The sequence below is a fragment of the Arachis stenosperma genome, chromosome 7 (assembly GCF_014773155.1).
Source record: "Arachis stenosperma cultivar V10309 chromosome 7, arast.V10309.gnm1.PFL2, whole genome shotgun sequence".
Taxonomy (NCBI): Eukaryota; Viridiplantae; Streptophyta; class Magnoliopsida; order Fabales; family Fabaceae; genus Arachis; species Arachis stenosperma.
Genome location: NC_080383.1, coordinates 14,569,465 through 14,583,688, shown reverse-complemented (window position 1 = coordinate 14,583,688; position 14,224 = coordinate 14,569,465). Strand labels below are relative to the sequence as shown.

Below are 14,224 nucleotides of genomic sequence, written 5' to 3'. Positions count from 1 at the left end.
TCTATTATTAGACAAACACAGTCATATTCAAACAAAAAAAGTATTAATTAAATAGCTTCTTCTGTTTAATTAGATATCCAATCAATCAAACATAGCCATATTCAAAGATGACAATGTTCTAAAGAGAAATAAAGTAGATGATCAAACTGAATAAAATTAGTTTAAAAAAGTTATGATCATATCAGAATTAAATGGTTAGAAAAATTTAAAACAATAAAAATGTCAACCAATTAGAAAGTTTTTATTAGAAGAAAACTTGAAAGAAACATCAAGTTGTAATATTGTTAAACATAAATTGTATCTAAACATAGTAATCTGTTAGATATAATATCGTTATATCAATGCTAATTAGGATCTAACACATCATGATAATGATATAAAAAGAAAAGCATCTAATTGCAGTAAGTATAAAGTTAAGTGGGGGAATGATATAACCAAATAGCATATTAATTTGACTGTTCACATCTGATATCAAAAACTAAGTAACTTAATCAAGAAGTTCACATCCCATACATATTTTGAATTTTAGATAATGAAAAACCCAGAGTCCAAAATAGAATACATATCCCAAAATTAACAAAAGAAAGTATCAAAGCATCTGAATAATTAGTTTCTAACCACAGAAACCTGAACCAAATGATTTTTGTTTGAAACACTTCTAAATACACATAAATATCCAGGCCTAAGTTTATGCATCTTGACAAAATCTTTCCATTTGGGTCCAATTTTGTACTCTCGATTCTTGCCCTTACTTTTCAAGACATGCATTGCAAAGGTTTTAGTAATCTTTGAGCCCTTAACAGTAAATTTCCATTGTTCCGATCCACCACTCTTAAGCAATAATCTAGCAAACTCACAGCGAATATACTGTTAAAAAAAAGGGGTTAGAAACAGGTCTTAAAAAAAATTCATCAACAAGTATGAAACAATAGTTACAAAAACTTACAAATCGATCAGCCTTCATATCATACTCCGTTAACCTCTTGCTATAATGTTCAGCAACACATCTATATATTTCAATTTTAATTGATAGGAAAAATATGAGCAAACTAAAAATTGTAACAGTGAAAGATGTAAGATAACCTTATACAGAATAGTGTGAGACAGAATTTGATTATTGAAATCAATACGCTTAAAATGTAACAAACTCATCAATTAATTAAATGATATCAAGAGTGAGAAAATCAACAACACATGTAACAATAATCTAATATTAAACCAGAAAAAAATTAACACACCCTCTTTTTTTTGTTATTGACCTCTTCTTGACAGTAGTTCCATTGGAAGTGTTCGTTTGAATCCTTTGCACACCAGAACTTCAAGTGTAATAAAAAAATAAATACAGTAGTTAGAATATAAGACGCATAAAACTAAGAATAATTAAGAATTAAAAAAAGGGAAAACTATGAACTCTAACCTTTTCATATTTTGATACATCTCATTATCTTCTATACCATATGAAACATCATCCAGTCCATCAAAATAGTTCAATCCCAACTCATCTTGAATTAGTTTTAGTAAAGATATATCAACAATATCTTTAACATAGTGAAAAGCATAAAAATCCATATAAATTGGTTTACTTCGCCTATCCACAGGAGCCACAAAAAATATGACACTTGTGACATGCATTAGACCGATTTTCACCACACTCTTGAACTTATAGAAAGCAAATAACTTGTTTACCTAATTTGGTTTAAAAATTCGGTGGTTATCCAACTACAATCAATATCACCATAAGCATCACTACCACAAATAATATCGGCACTCAAATACTCCTTTTCTTCACCCGGTAACAGGTTAACTATGTAGTTATTAATCTCTTCAACAATTTCAACCGTTGGAGCCAAAATTGCTCTATCCTAAAAGAAAATTGGATTTGAAAAATTGACAACAATATTTGGATAAACCACATTTATAATATCTTCAACCGGATTATCAGAAGTATCAATAAGCAAATCAGTTGGTACTTCAACACAAAGTTTTTCATTGATAATCACACCAGATTTTCCCTCTCCTATCTGAAGTATCCAGTCTGAAAAGGATCTTAACTCCTCTACAACAGCTTCTTCCAATGCACTATCCAATCTCATATTCTTTGTTAAGGTTAATACCTCAAAATGCTTCCAAAGAATTGAAGAATTAATAGTGGCCATCACAATCTCAGCTCTGGAAGCTTTGGGGACAACAGGCAATACTTGTCGGAAATCACCACCCAAAACAATTATTTTTCCACCAAATGGTAAATCTTTGTTAACAACAGACACAGACGACATTATATCACGAAGGGTTCTATCCAATGCCTCAAAAGCCAACCTATTAGTCATTGGTGCTTCGTCTCAAATAATCAAATCATCACATCGAATCAATTCGGCCTTAGCACTATCCTTTGAGACCCTGCAAACAGTACACTCATTTAACTCAATTGGAATGTTGAACATTGAATGAGCTGTCTTGCCCCTTGGTAACAATAATGCTGCAATTCCACTCGATGCAACATTAATGACAATTTTCCTCTCAGATCGCAACCTAGCTGACAATGTCCTGTACAAGAAAGTTTTTCCAGTTCTGCCAAATCCATATATAAAAAGACATCCACCTTCTTTGTTACAAACACGGTTGACAATTTTCTCATATATAACTCTCTGTTCTTCATTCAACTTCAATACATTTGAATCATGCTCCTGGATTAATAAATCAATATCATATTGCATTTCCCGTAGCAACATAGAGTTGTTGAATTGAGAAACCAATTGAATATATGGACATGGCATACCAGCATAATCTCTTAATGACTTCCCACTATTCTGGAGCAACTTCTAGATCTCAATCAAACAAAAAGTCTGTAGTTCATCTTCAGTCATTTGTAACCCTGCAAATACAAGTTGATTAGAAACCCAAAATAAAGATTTAGCATATAGATTTAAAACAAACTGTGTGTCTCTATAGAAATGTGTGCACAAACAAGCACACGTGCATATTAATCTATACATATACACAGACAATTCCTGTCAGAAAAGTTTCGTAATATAGTAGGAAAAAAAATCATACCTGGAATTCCAAGTTCTCGTCGTCTATAATAAATGATACCATCAGATAACAATTTCCAAGTTTACTTCCAGACAAACAATGGCCGCACAACAGAACCAGACAACAACAATGTCACAAAAAACTTCCTTAACTGCTCTCCAGACGATAACTCAGCAACTTCTTTCAAAGCATAAACAAATTCATTATCATCAACCAAAAAACCCATAGCTGAACATGCATCTTGAAATGTATCATATACAATTGAATTAACTGTTCTTATACTTCGGAAACTGGTGCAACCCCTCTGAACATTCAACAATAATCGCATGTAAAACAATTCACCTGTAGACGGATGAGCAAAACTTAATCTACCAATTGAAAACCCTCTTCGTCTTGGCATCCATTCCCTATATTCTGTATCATATACAAATTTACTTGGGTACTCAACATATGTCAAACATCGCCCTTCAGCATATCGCCTATTAGCCAACATCCAAGCAGTAAACATCGTCATCAAATCTCTATTCCAAACAAAAACTGAACTAACAATGTCACTGTCATCAAACACAACATACTGTTGACTCGGCAAATGAAAAGTCAACCGCTGCACAGCAGGCCATCTATGATGTATATCAAATGTAAAGATTCTCCACATGGACTCTGAAGGAGAAAGATAACGACAATCATAATACTGTTTAATCTCATCCAAAATCTGCGATTCTTGACGACCACTCGTTGATTGGTCTACTGTAGCAGTCAAACGATCAGGGCCCTTGTTGACATACTTAAAAAGATATTTGATAACATTTGACTTGTTACAAAACTCCAAGTTGATGTGAGCCTGATATTTCATTAACAACAACGGATTATAAGGCACCACAAATCTGTTATCAATATTTGTACCACACAACTTGACAGTAATTCCTATGTCACGACGTTTGTACACTGGATACCCATCATCGTCAAATGAAGTCTCATTCACAAACTGCTTAGGGTAAAATTTTGAGCATTTACCGTCCTTCATACACGGAGAACTCAGCCGTATCCTACCACAAGGACCATGAATCATATATTTTGTGACCATCCTATACAAATTAGGAAATCTTGCAGGATTAGGTAATTCTGCACAAACCAATTCATCAATAAATTCAACATTCTGCAAAATGTTCCTTCTTTCAAGCCAAAGCAAAAAATGTGCATGGGGTAAACCTCTTTTTTGAAACTCAATTGTATACATACTACATAAAATAACAACTAATAAATCAATAAATATAAAAACAAAAACCATTTAATAAAAACAAGTTATTCTCAGTTAATCCAAAAAAAATATATAAAAACAAAGAAATACGACGAATTTACCGGCATTGAGAGGACCAAAAAAGTGCCACCTTTAAGGTCAGTTAGAAGACACTTTAGCTTAGCATGAAAAACTCGACAAGAAATATCCGGTCTATCAGCAATTGGAATCCCTTCATGACGGGTGTATCGTTGAAATTCAGGCCAATTTGGATTACAAGTAATAGTTAGGAACAAATAAGCATAACCATAATGCTTGCAAATTGCCATAGCATCCTGGCAATTATTAAACATATAACGTTTACCACCTGTAAAAGAAGATGGTAGTATAACCCTTGTCCCAATTGAGGATGCTTCAACATCACCACGCTGCATAGCTTCCTCTATACCATTCAAAAACTCCCCTCTAATTGTACTTTATTTCTTCCTAATTTCAAAGAGTCTCTGTGATTCTATCGATGCAAAATAATTAACAACAAATTGTTGGAACAACCTCCTAGCTTTGTGAATGATGCTTCCCTCATCCTCTCTCATTTGTAATCGGAAATTCACAAACTCACGTAGAGACATCCTCGTCCTTCTTCCACGCACGTAAGTAACTTGAACCCCTCGATACGGGATGTTCAATTGATACCCATCCTCACCATAAGGAAAAAGCAAAGGATATTGTAAAGGCAAGTACAAAGCATGAGTTTCATAAATCCGCTGCAATTGACCACTGGTGGACTGAACAATAATATCACGACCACAGTCGGATGATTCGAAATCACCAACTATCAAAGCAGCAACCTCATCGCATGAAGGATAATTGTAAATTCTTGGATCATGTACTCGCTGAGAAAACAATCTCAAACAAAATTCTTGCGAAGAATGATCCTCATAAAATTCTCGAGCTCTCCGAAACAATTGGGCTATAACATTGTGTTCATCAATCATTTGCATTAGACCAACTATCAATTCCTTATCTATTTCAGTTGTTTGCCTACAGGAAAACATAATACAACAATTCATTATAAAATCCCTCTAACCCGTGGTATAAGACAAAAAACTAACAATAATACGCATATAATAGAAAATAACCACACTAATAATCAACCATGGAAGTTAAGAAGAACATACCCAAAAATTCCCTGGCGATTGACTACCTCGTGCTGCGTGTCGTAGATATATAACTGTGCAAATCTTGGATTTTCACCAATGCCTGGTAGCAAACTCCCAATTCGATGATAAACTTCCCATTTATGATAAATTGAGGAGGTCCACTACCATCATTAATTGAGTCATGCACCTTACATCCAAAAGAAGTGAATGCAAACATACTATTGTATGCTCTGATTTTTTTTGAAAATGCAAAGACTTATTATCACGACCATTTAACAGGTTACACAATAATTCTGGAGGCCTTTGCAAATAGGGTAATTGGACTTTTCCTTTCAAGCAACAAAGTGTAAATACTGGTTGATTTATTGTTGAATATCTTTTAACACGCTCTAACAACCAGAAGTTTGCCCCACAAAATGAACAACTATAATCGGCATCACCAATATCAAGACAGCCTGTACAAATTTCAAACAAAAAGAAAAGATCAATGCAATCACCTTACACCACAAACACATTGAGAACAAATCACAACTATCTATCAATATTTTGCTTACAGAAATACAATGAATCAAAAAATGATGTGAAAAAATCATTCATAGATCATCATATTTAAAACCAAAATTTTTATTATCTTTCATCACCTATATTGGAATTTCCTTTCCATATATAAATTTACATTTATATATATAGAAAAATAAATTTGCTATGCATCACATCTTCACATTTATAACCCAACAAAACAAACAGATAATAATAAATATGCGAGAAAAATTAGTATGAATAAATAAAATAAATCAACACATACAAATTAAATCGAACAATAAAAAAAAATATTATCATAGAACGAAATGAAACATTTTAAATAAAAAGTACCTTGGAGCTCACTTTGTAAAAAAAGAGGATGATCAATCAGAGAACCAAATGTATTACACGTATTTATGGAAGGATCATATATAACTGATTCATCTATTTTTTTGGGACAAAAAAAATGATCATGGAGTAAGTATAACTAATCTTTGATATTTTAAACACATGTTACACACATATCATTTACATACGAAATAAAAAAGAATTACTCAGGAAAAAAAATTAAACATAGGATATTAAACAAAAAAAAATTAATATTCAATATATATTAGACTAAACATTACTACAGTAACCACGACTACCACTGTTGTTGTTGTTACTATTAATAATAATAATAATAATAATAATAATAATAATAATAATAATGATTATTATTATTATTATTATTATTATTATTATTATTAAACCAAGTCTTATAAACATACATGAATACACAAAATATAAGACTATGTTATACACAATTAAAATAGAACTCAAACATACAATAATACCTGAAGGTAATAAGTTTTGTGTTAAACTGCTAGAATCTCGATCAACACCTACGTCGTCCAATATTTAAAATAAATGAAAAGAACATTTATAAATAAACAAAGAAACAAGATAATAGTAAAAAAATTATAAAAAACAAGAAAACTAAAAAAGAAATCCCATATATAAAAAAAATCATAGTAACAACAACAAATATAGTAGGCTAAAAGGAATGAAAATCTACAATATTTAAGCATTAGCTAAAAAAGAAAAAGAACCTATAATATCTGTGGACGTAGTACTACGTAATTCACCAACAACATTCCCTACAAAATATCACAAACAACAATGAGCACACCAAAATATAAACCATATCTAACATGTAGTTGAAAAGTTTGTCAAAATATTTATCCGAAGTACGTGAGTGTTGAGATCTTTGACTTCGTTTTCTTTTTAAACATTCTTTTCTATATAATCTTGCAGAAGCACATAACTGAGACATTTAAACTTGACTCATCCCACAAAAAATAATAGAAGATAAATACACCACCACGGAATAAGGAATCTTCAAGATGACACTTGAGTCATTTATTTGTGTGAAAGGATACTAACAAATGACTTCAACAAACAAAACTATACACATACACATATATATAAACACACACATATATAAATATCTATAAATTAAAGCTAAAACATGAATGAGATGAGCAATCTAAAACCTACAAGTCTAATATTAATGTTATCCTAATCTAACAAAAACATATAGAAAAAGGTGGGTCACAATTCATAGTATCTCAGCTATACCTAATAACACATTATACCTAGTACATAGCTATCTAAAAGAATAATATATAACTCCCAATTCCTTGTTTGATAGTGGCAGTAATGGTACACGTTTATCCTGTAATATTGACATTATTATTATTATTATTATTATTATTATTATTATTATTATTATTATTATTATTATTATTATTATTATTATTATTATCTTCGAGCTGCAACACTTTGAAATTTGAAAAGAAAACTATCTTCGTAGGATACTCTGAACAACTACAAAACAACGTTTAAGAAAATTAAAAGTATACAATATATACTAAAATATACTAATAAATAGAATAGCTGCTGGATTTCATTTAGTGTTGTACCTAGAAAGTACATACATATATATAAATAAACTGCATAGGTGCAAATTTCAAAATAACCTAGAATCCATAACCTGCCCATATCACATCATTTACATAGGACACTGTGTACAATCCCTAGCAAAGTACAAACAAACAAAACGATACTACGAAACCATGCTAGTCTTTGGACACAGCTAAAAAAAAAATGATGCGACACAGACAGCATCTTCACATCTAACTGAAACATTGGATTCAGTGCATATAAATTAACTACTTCTTAGATTAATAAAATATTTCACAGCAGCACCAGCAGCTCTATTAACATCTCAAACATCACGGTTCTTGAGAACCTTGGAAGTTGGGCCAAGTTTCTCATCAGCAACATTATCAAATGATTTTTTCAGATTTCTTTTAGCTTTTCTACCACTTGGAACATTGGAAACATTCTCTTTCTTGATCACATGAACAGGGGATCCATCAAGAACAGCAGAAAGTACATCCTACAATGCAAAAAGAATAGAATGGCTGAATAAATGGAAACAGCATAGAAGACACAACCATATAGATTGACAAACCATATTAGTTTTCCAACCAAATTAAATTGATTATTCTCCATAATTGATGGAAAAGAATATGTAATTTAACCAAGCAAAACATTCTTATTTAATTCAACTCCAATAAACAAATTACCGTAGTTTCCACGGGAGGAGAATTCAAGAGACCCTCAATTTCCAGACTGCACTCCCCATTAACAAGTACACTATCATCAACACTTTTTCCTGCCTCTCTTAGAATATCAATTTCAGTACTTATATCATCCAATCCAGGAACTACAGCACCCTTTTCACCAAGAAAATCAATCAAAGGCTTGCAGTTTGTCTTCATAGTTGAATAATTTCCATCAGCAGTGATACCCTCATGCAACACCTTAAAGGGCTCTCTCTTGTCAACAATATGTTCATCCTCAGTTGAAGGGATCTTTCCCAACCTACCATCCTAAACACAATTTACAAAAAAAAAAACAAATAAAAGAAAAACAATCGAAAAAAAAACAATAAGAAACACTCAAAAACAATAAAGAAAATAAAAAACACAAGTTTGTAGATGCAACCTTCAATGGAGTACACTCATCATCAGCATCATAGTTAGGCAACTCAAACATAGAAATAATGGCAGCATCATCACAAACTCTTCTCACACGGAAAGTTCCAAAATACTTGTCTGCACCAACACTCTTGGTATCTATCTTAAGGAGCAATTTTTACCCACCAATTGCTGGAACATCACAGGATAACTATCTCCACAAACAACCTGTGAAATAATTTGAAAAACATAGATCTTAGATGAATCAAGGACAAAATACACACTCAAACACACTCAACAAACAGTTATACATGGCAGAAACATATCTCAGTCACTATTGAACTCAACAACAGAAAAGAAAACAAAAAAAAGGGGAATAAACCATACATTGGCATCCTTCTGAACTTCTCCAAATAGATCAGCACATGATTTTTTCAATAAGTAAGCAGCCTCGCGATCGAATAACACAAATACACCATGTCCATTGTCATCCTCAACAGCTATTTTGATCCTATATCTAACCATCAAAGAGTTACCCAATAAAAAATTTAATACAAGAAAAAAACAAAAGAAAACAACAAAATAACTGTAATTAGGAAACTGGAACAAGGAGAAATAAACAACAGCAGGAAAAAGAAATAAAAAAAAAAGAAAAGAACATCACACATAAAGGAATAAACACAAGGTACCTAAGAGTCACATTGGTAACATAGTGCTGACAAAAATCACAATAATATGCACCACCTTGAGGCTGAATTGACTTCCCACAAACACAAGCTGAATACCACCAAGGTCCCTCATCCACAATAGATCTCACAAAACCAAAAACCACAAAAGACCCCTCCTATCATAATATAAAAAATAAACATTGAGATATGAATGGAAAACATAAACTTCGTATAAATTTTTCATGAAAGGGCATCTAAGTCAAAATTGACCAAAGACACGGAAAAAATCCAATAAACCTCGTTGTTATCATGGAGTTCGTCAATAGTACATCTTCTAGTAAGCCGCATAAAATCATCTTCCAATAAAACACCCTTGCCCTCATTAGCAATAAACAATGGCTGTGTTCCATTGATACCTTGGTCAATCATACTAATCGTGACAGAAGAATTACATGGAAAAAAAGGAAAAAATCAGTTAAAAAAAAGGGAAAAAAAAAAACAGAAACAGTACCAACAAAACTTAAAACACGAATAAAGAGAATAAAATGAAATTATATTAACCAAGTTAAAACTGTAAACAAAAAAATCAATCAACTAAACATGTTATCTAATAAGATAGTATCCAATAACCTGTTTTTAAAATCAACTACTTCAGACAAATCTGGATTAAAGAACAGCCGAGTAGCATGCATAACATTTTGGAGACCAACTTGTCCTACAAAACACCGAGTTAAATAAATAATAAATAAATAAATAAACAAATAGTAAAAAATAGGGAATAAACATAAAGCAAATAAATTTCAGAAGAATTTGGGAAGCATAAACATTATAATATTGACTACCCCTAAAGAATTTAACTTTGGCAAGTTGGATCACAACAGCTGGCTGCTCCATATAGCCAGAACCTAAGAAACGATGCACTTCATCCACATACTCCCCAAACAGAGCACAGCGTATTGTCAACCTGAAAAAAAAAATATTTACTGAAAAACTTAGATCTATTAACAATTCAACATAAAACACCAATAAAGACTAAAAGACAAGTGCTCAACATAAATAATAGTTAATCAATGCAAAAACACAATCAACATCAGGCAGAAAAAAACAAACTCTTTTGAAGATAACTCAAGAACAATCATCTTCATCACTTTCGCATCTTTCACATACTCTTTCTCTTCACTAACAGAAGTCAGTAAACCAATAACATCTATCCAAAAAGACAAACATCAATAAAATTACAGTTTAAAAGTGCACACTTCCATAAAAAACCAGCCAAGAAAAAACGCAACAAACTGAAACAAAAAAATAAAATAAAAGGCATAAAGAAGATTAAAGTAACACCAACTAAGTAAACATAATCTTCAGTCATTTTCAAGAGCTCATCAAAGGGACAGAAACTGAAACATGTCTTTGGGATATCATCGTCAGGGACAGGAATAACAGTTGTACGGTTAAGAAAAACCAACTTAAACTCATGTTTTGCTGCCCTATAATTGCCTTGGTTTGGAACAACACTAAAATATGATATTCGGTATGTTTGACCCTCAATAATACTCTCTTTAAACCTATTTATGAGCTGCTTCTTAACAGTTGCTTGTATTTTGTTAGACTGCACAAGAAAAACAACAACAAATTTCGAAATAAAAAAACAGCAACAACCGAAAAAAAACAAAAGATAAAAGAAAACCGTAGATAAAATCAACCCAAGACCAACATTGAACAGCCACTCACATCTCCATCAACAAGAACAATTTCCATTGAATTTGTAACTTCATGATTTTCAAAAGAAGGAACAATCCAAGTTCTTAGTACCCTAACTTTGAGTCTCCATGCCTCCCTTGGAGGGTGGATCTTAGAGATAGAATCAAACGGAGGAGGCATTGGCTCAACCACCAAACACAATATAGAAAACTAAAAAGATAAACACAAACCAGAAACAAAGGAGTTGAAAGAAGGAATGAGGTGCATTGAATCATACAACCAAGGAGTCCTTTTTATAGACAAGTTAACAAATCACCAAAATATTTGAATTTGAATTTGAATACCTCAAAGAAAGGGTGGAAAAACATGTATCACATAGCATACATCATCTATTACCTATCACACATATCCAGCAACCACAATCAAGAACACCTATGCTATCCTCTCTGGGCAACAATTAAATAAGAAAGGACACATTCCAACAAATCTCATAGAATCATAATAATAATAATTATAAATTAATAGAATAATATACCCTAAAACCCACTAACATCTAATCTACTTGAACATATTTGCATATGCATATGAGGCACACCAAAAAACACCTATAATGTAGTCATTGGGAAACAAACTGAATAGGAAAAGACATCTATTAGCATATCTAACCTGACTAAATCCCAGAATTTTAGATGGATGGAAAGAAAAAATTAAAAAAAAACAAAACATAAATATATCAATCAACAAATCAATTAGAGTAATCATTCACAAACGGGATGGAAATAAAAAGATGAGTAATATCAAAAGAATATTAAAATATTCTCAAATAAATCAATAAAAAATTCAACCTAAATATATATAACATTCAATAGAAAATAGTTAGAATATCATTGTTAACTTATAAATTAAATCAAATCCAATATAATTTCTTGGATAATAGAGTTCTAGTATAGATAGTAACAGTATATTTATACATATATTATATTAATTTAATATTAATATATTAATATATCAAGTAAATTATAGTTCATTAGCTAAGTGATTAGATAGATGCAATCCATACCTAAAATCTAAATAAACCCAAAAGAAGAGAAAATTACAGTCTGCCCCCCAATTTCATAGACCAAACAAGTTGATTTGACATACATAGCACCTAGTAATAACACGAAAGAAGCAAATTTTTCTTGGAAATAACAACTGTCTTCTCAATCACATCAGTCATCAAATTAACCATCACAACAAACAACCAAGACCTATGAAAAACAGTCAACACATGATCCATGATGTAGGGTGAGAAATACCTAACATAAATAAGTTATCCCATTTTTTTAAGGAATATTTTATTTAACAAAAACTATTTCTTAAAATTAAATAACAAGAGAGACGTATTTCAAAATTTCAAATAGAATAAACTTAAAAATTTTAATAGCTCTATCAAATAAAGCACAATGTTCTGATTTTGATATTATTGTGACATTCTCCACCAATTTTCAAGTCATGAATGAATGAAGAGAACATAGTTACATGGACTCCAACTCAATTTTTTCTATTTTTTTATTTTATCCACTAAACCAAACAGTACGAAATTTTGTTTTCCACCCATTCTGTCTTGTTACACTTTCTTCTACCTCATATTCCTCCAAAACAAACAATGTGCATAAACAATGAATAGAATAAATTAAAAAAATAACTCTATTAAATTAAATTCATATTTAGTCCTACCTCAATTGAAAAAACGGAGGATTCAACAAATCTAATACTAATCTAATACTAATATAGAGTGATAAATCTAAAAGAACACAAAAGAAGAAAAACTGAAAAGCTGCCCCCAACTTCCTACACCAAAAAAGTTGACTTGACATATATAGCACCTAGTAAAAACACATAAAAAACAAATTATACTTAGAAATAACAACTGCCCTCTTAGTCACATCAGTCATCACATCAACCATCACAACAAATAACTAAAACCTATAAAAAGTAATCAACAGACATGAATTATCTAGGTTGAGAAAAACCTAAAATAAATAAGTTACTAACTTTTTTAACCAATATTTTATCTAACAAAAAGTATTTCTTAAAATTAAATAACAACAGAGATGTATGTTAAAATTTCAAATAGGATAAACTTAAAAATTTTAACAACTCTATCAAGCAAAGCACAAAGTCCTCATCTTGATATTGTTGTGATATTTTCCACCTATTTTCAAGTCATGAATGAAGGAAGAGAAAAGAGTTACATGGACTCCAACTCATTTTTTTTCTTTTTTTTTATTTCATCCCCTAAATCAAACAGCAAAAAATTTTTTTAAACCCATTCTGTCTTGTTACATTTTCTTCTAGAGTGATAAATGACCCTATAGCCCACCCATAGCAAACTGAATTCTTTAACCTCATAATAGACCTCCCAGACATAGACTATTAACTTCTACCAAATCCATATAACAAGAGTACACAAGTCAATATAGATATATAGAGTTATTGCATACCAAACAGCACACTCAAGTGTACCTAAAAATTAGATTCTAGAATTATTTAAAATGTAATTCTACACATATAAGAGTTAGAAAACAAAAAGAAGAGAGATCTTATTGGGAATACCAAATATCTTTCTCAATCACATCAATCATGATATCTAAGATGAGACACCTATAAAAAATAAACAAATACATCATTCTGCATGGAAAATAAAATAAAAAAATAAAACAGACAAAACAAAGTAAGTATACTCATATACTTTGGGAACACCATTTTCTTGAAAAAATTAGAACACATTATAAACAAACCAAATCTCATAAAGCAGTAAACCATAATGACATGAGTATATCAAAAAGAAGAGAATAAAGAATTATACAAAATATACAAAAAGAGAAGAAAAATTCT

At 31.1% G+C, this 14,224-nt stretch overlaps 1 protein-coding gene across 1 annotated transcript; it reads right to left on the bottom strand.

Annotated features, from left to right (window-relative positions):
- Nucleotides 1–606: 606 nt before the first annotated feature.
- On the bottom strand, nucleotides 607–2,327 carry LOC130939448 (uncharacterized). The gene is made up of 6 exons (XM_057867552.1): nucleotides 1,911–2,327; nucleotides 1,724–1,862; nucleotides 1,418–1,538; nucleotides 1,260–1,316; nucleotides 947–1,007; nucleotides 607–867 (listed from the first exon to the last, which is right to left on the bottom strand). The coding sequence occupies exons 1-6, from the start codon at nucleotides 2,325–2,327 to the stop codon at nucleotides 607–609; spliced, it is 1,056 nt and encodes a 351-aa protein (XP_057723535.1).
- Nucleotides 2,328–14,224: the final 11,897 nt, after the last annotated feature.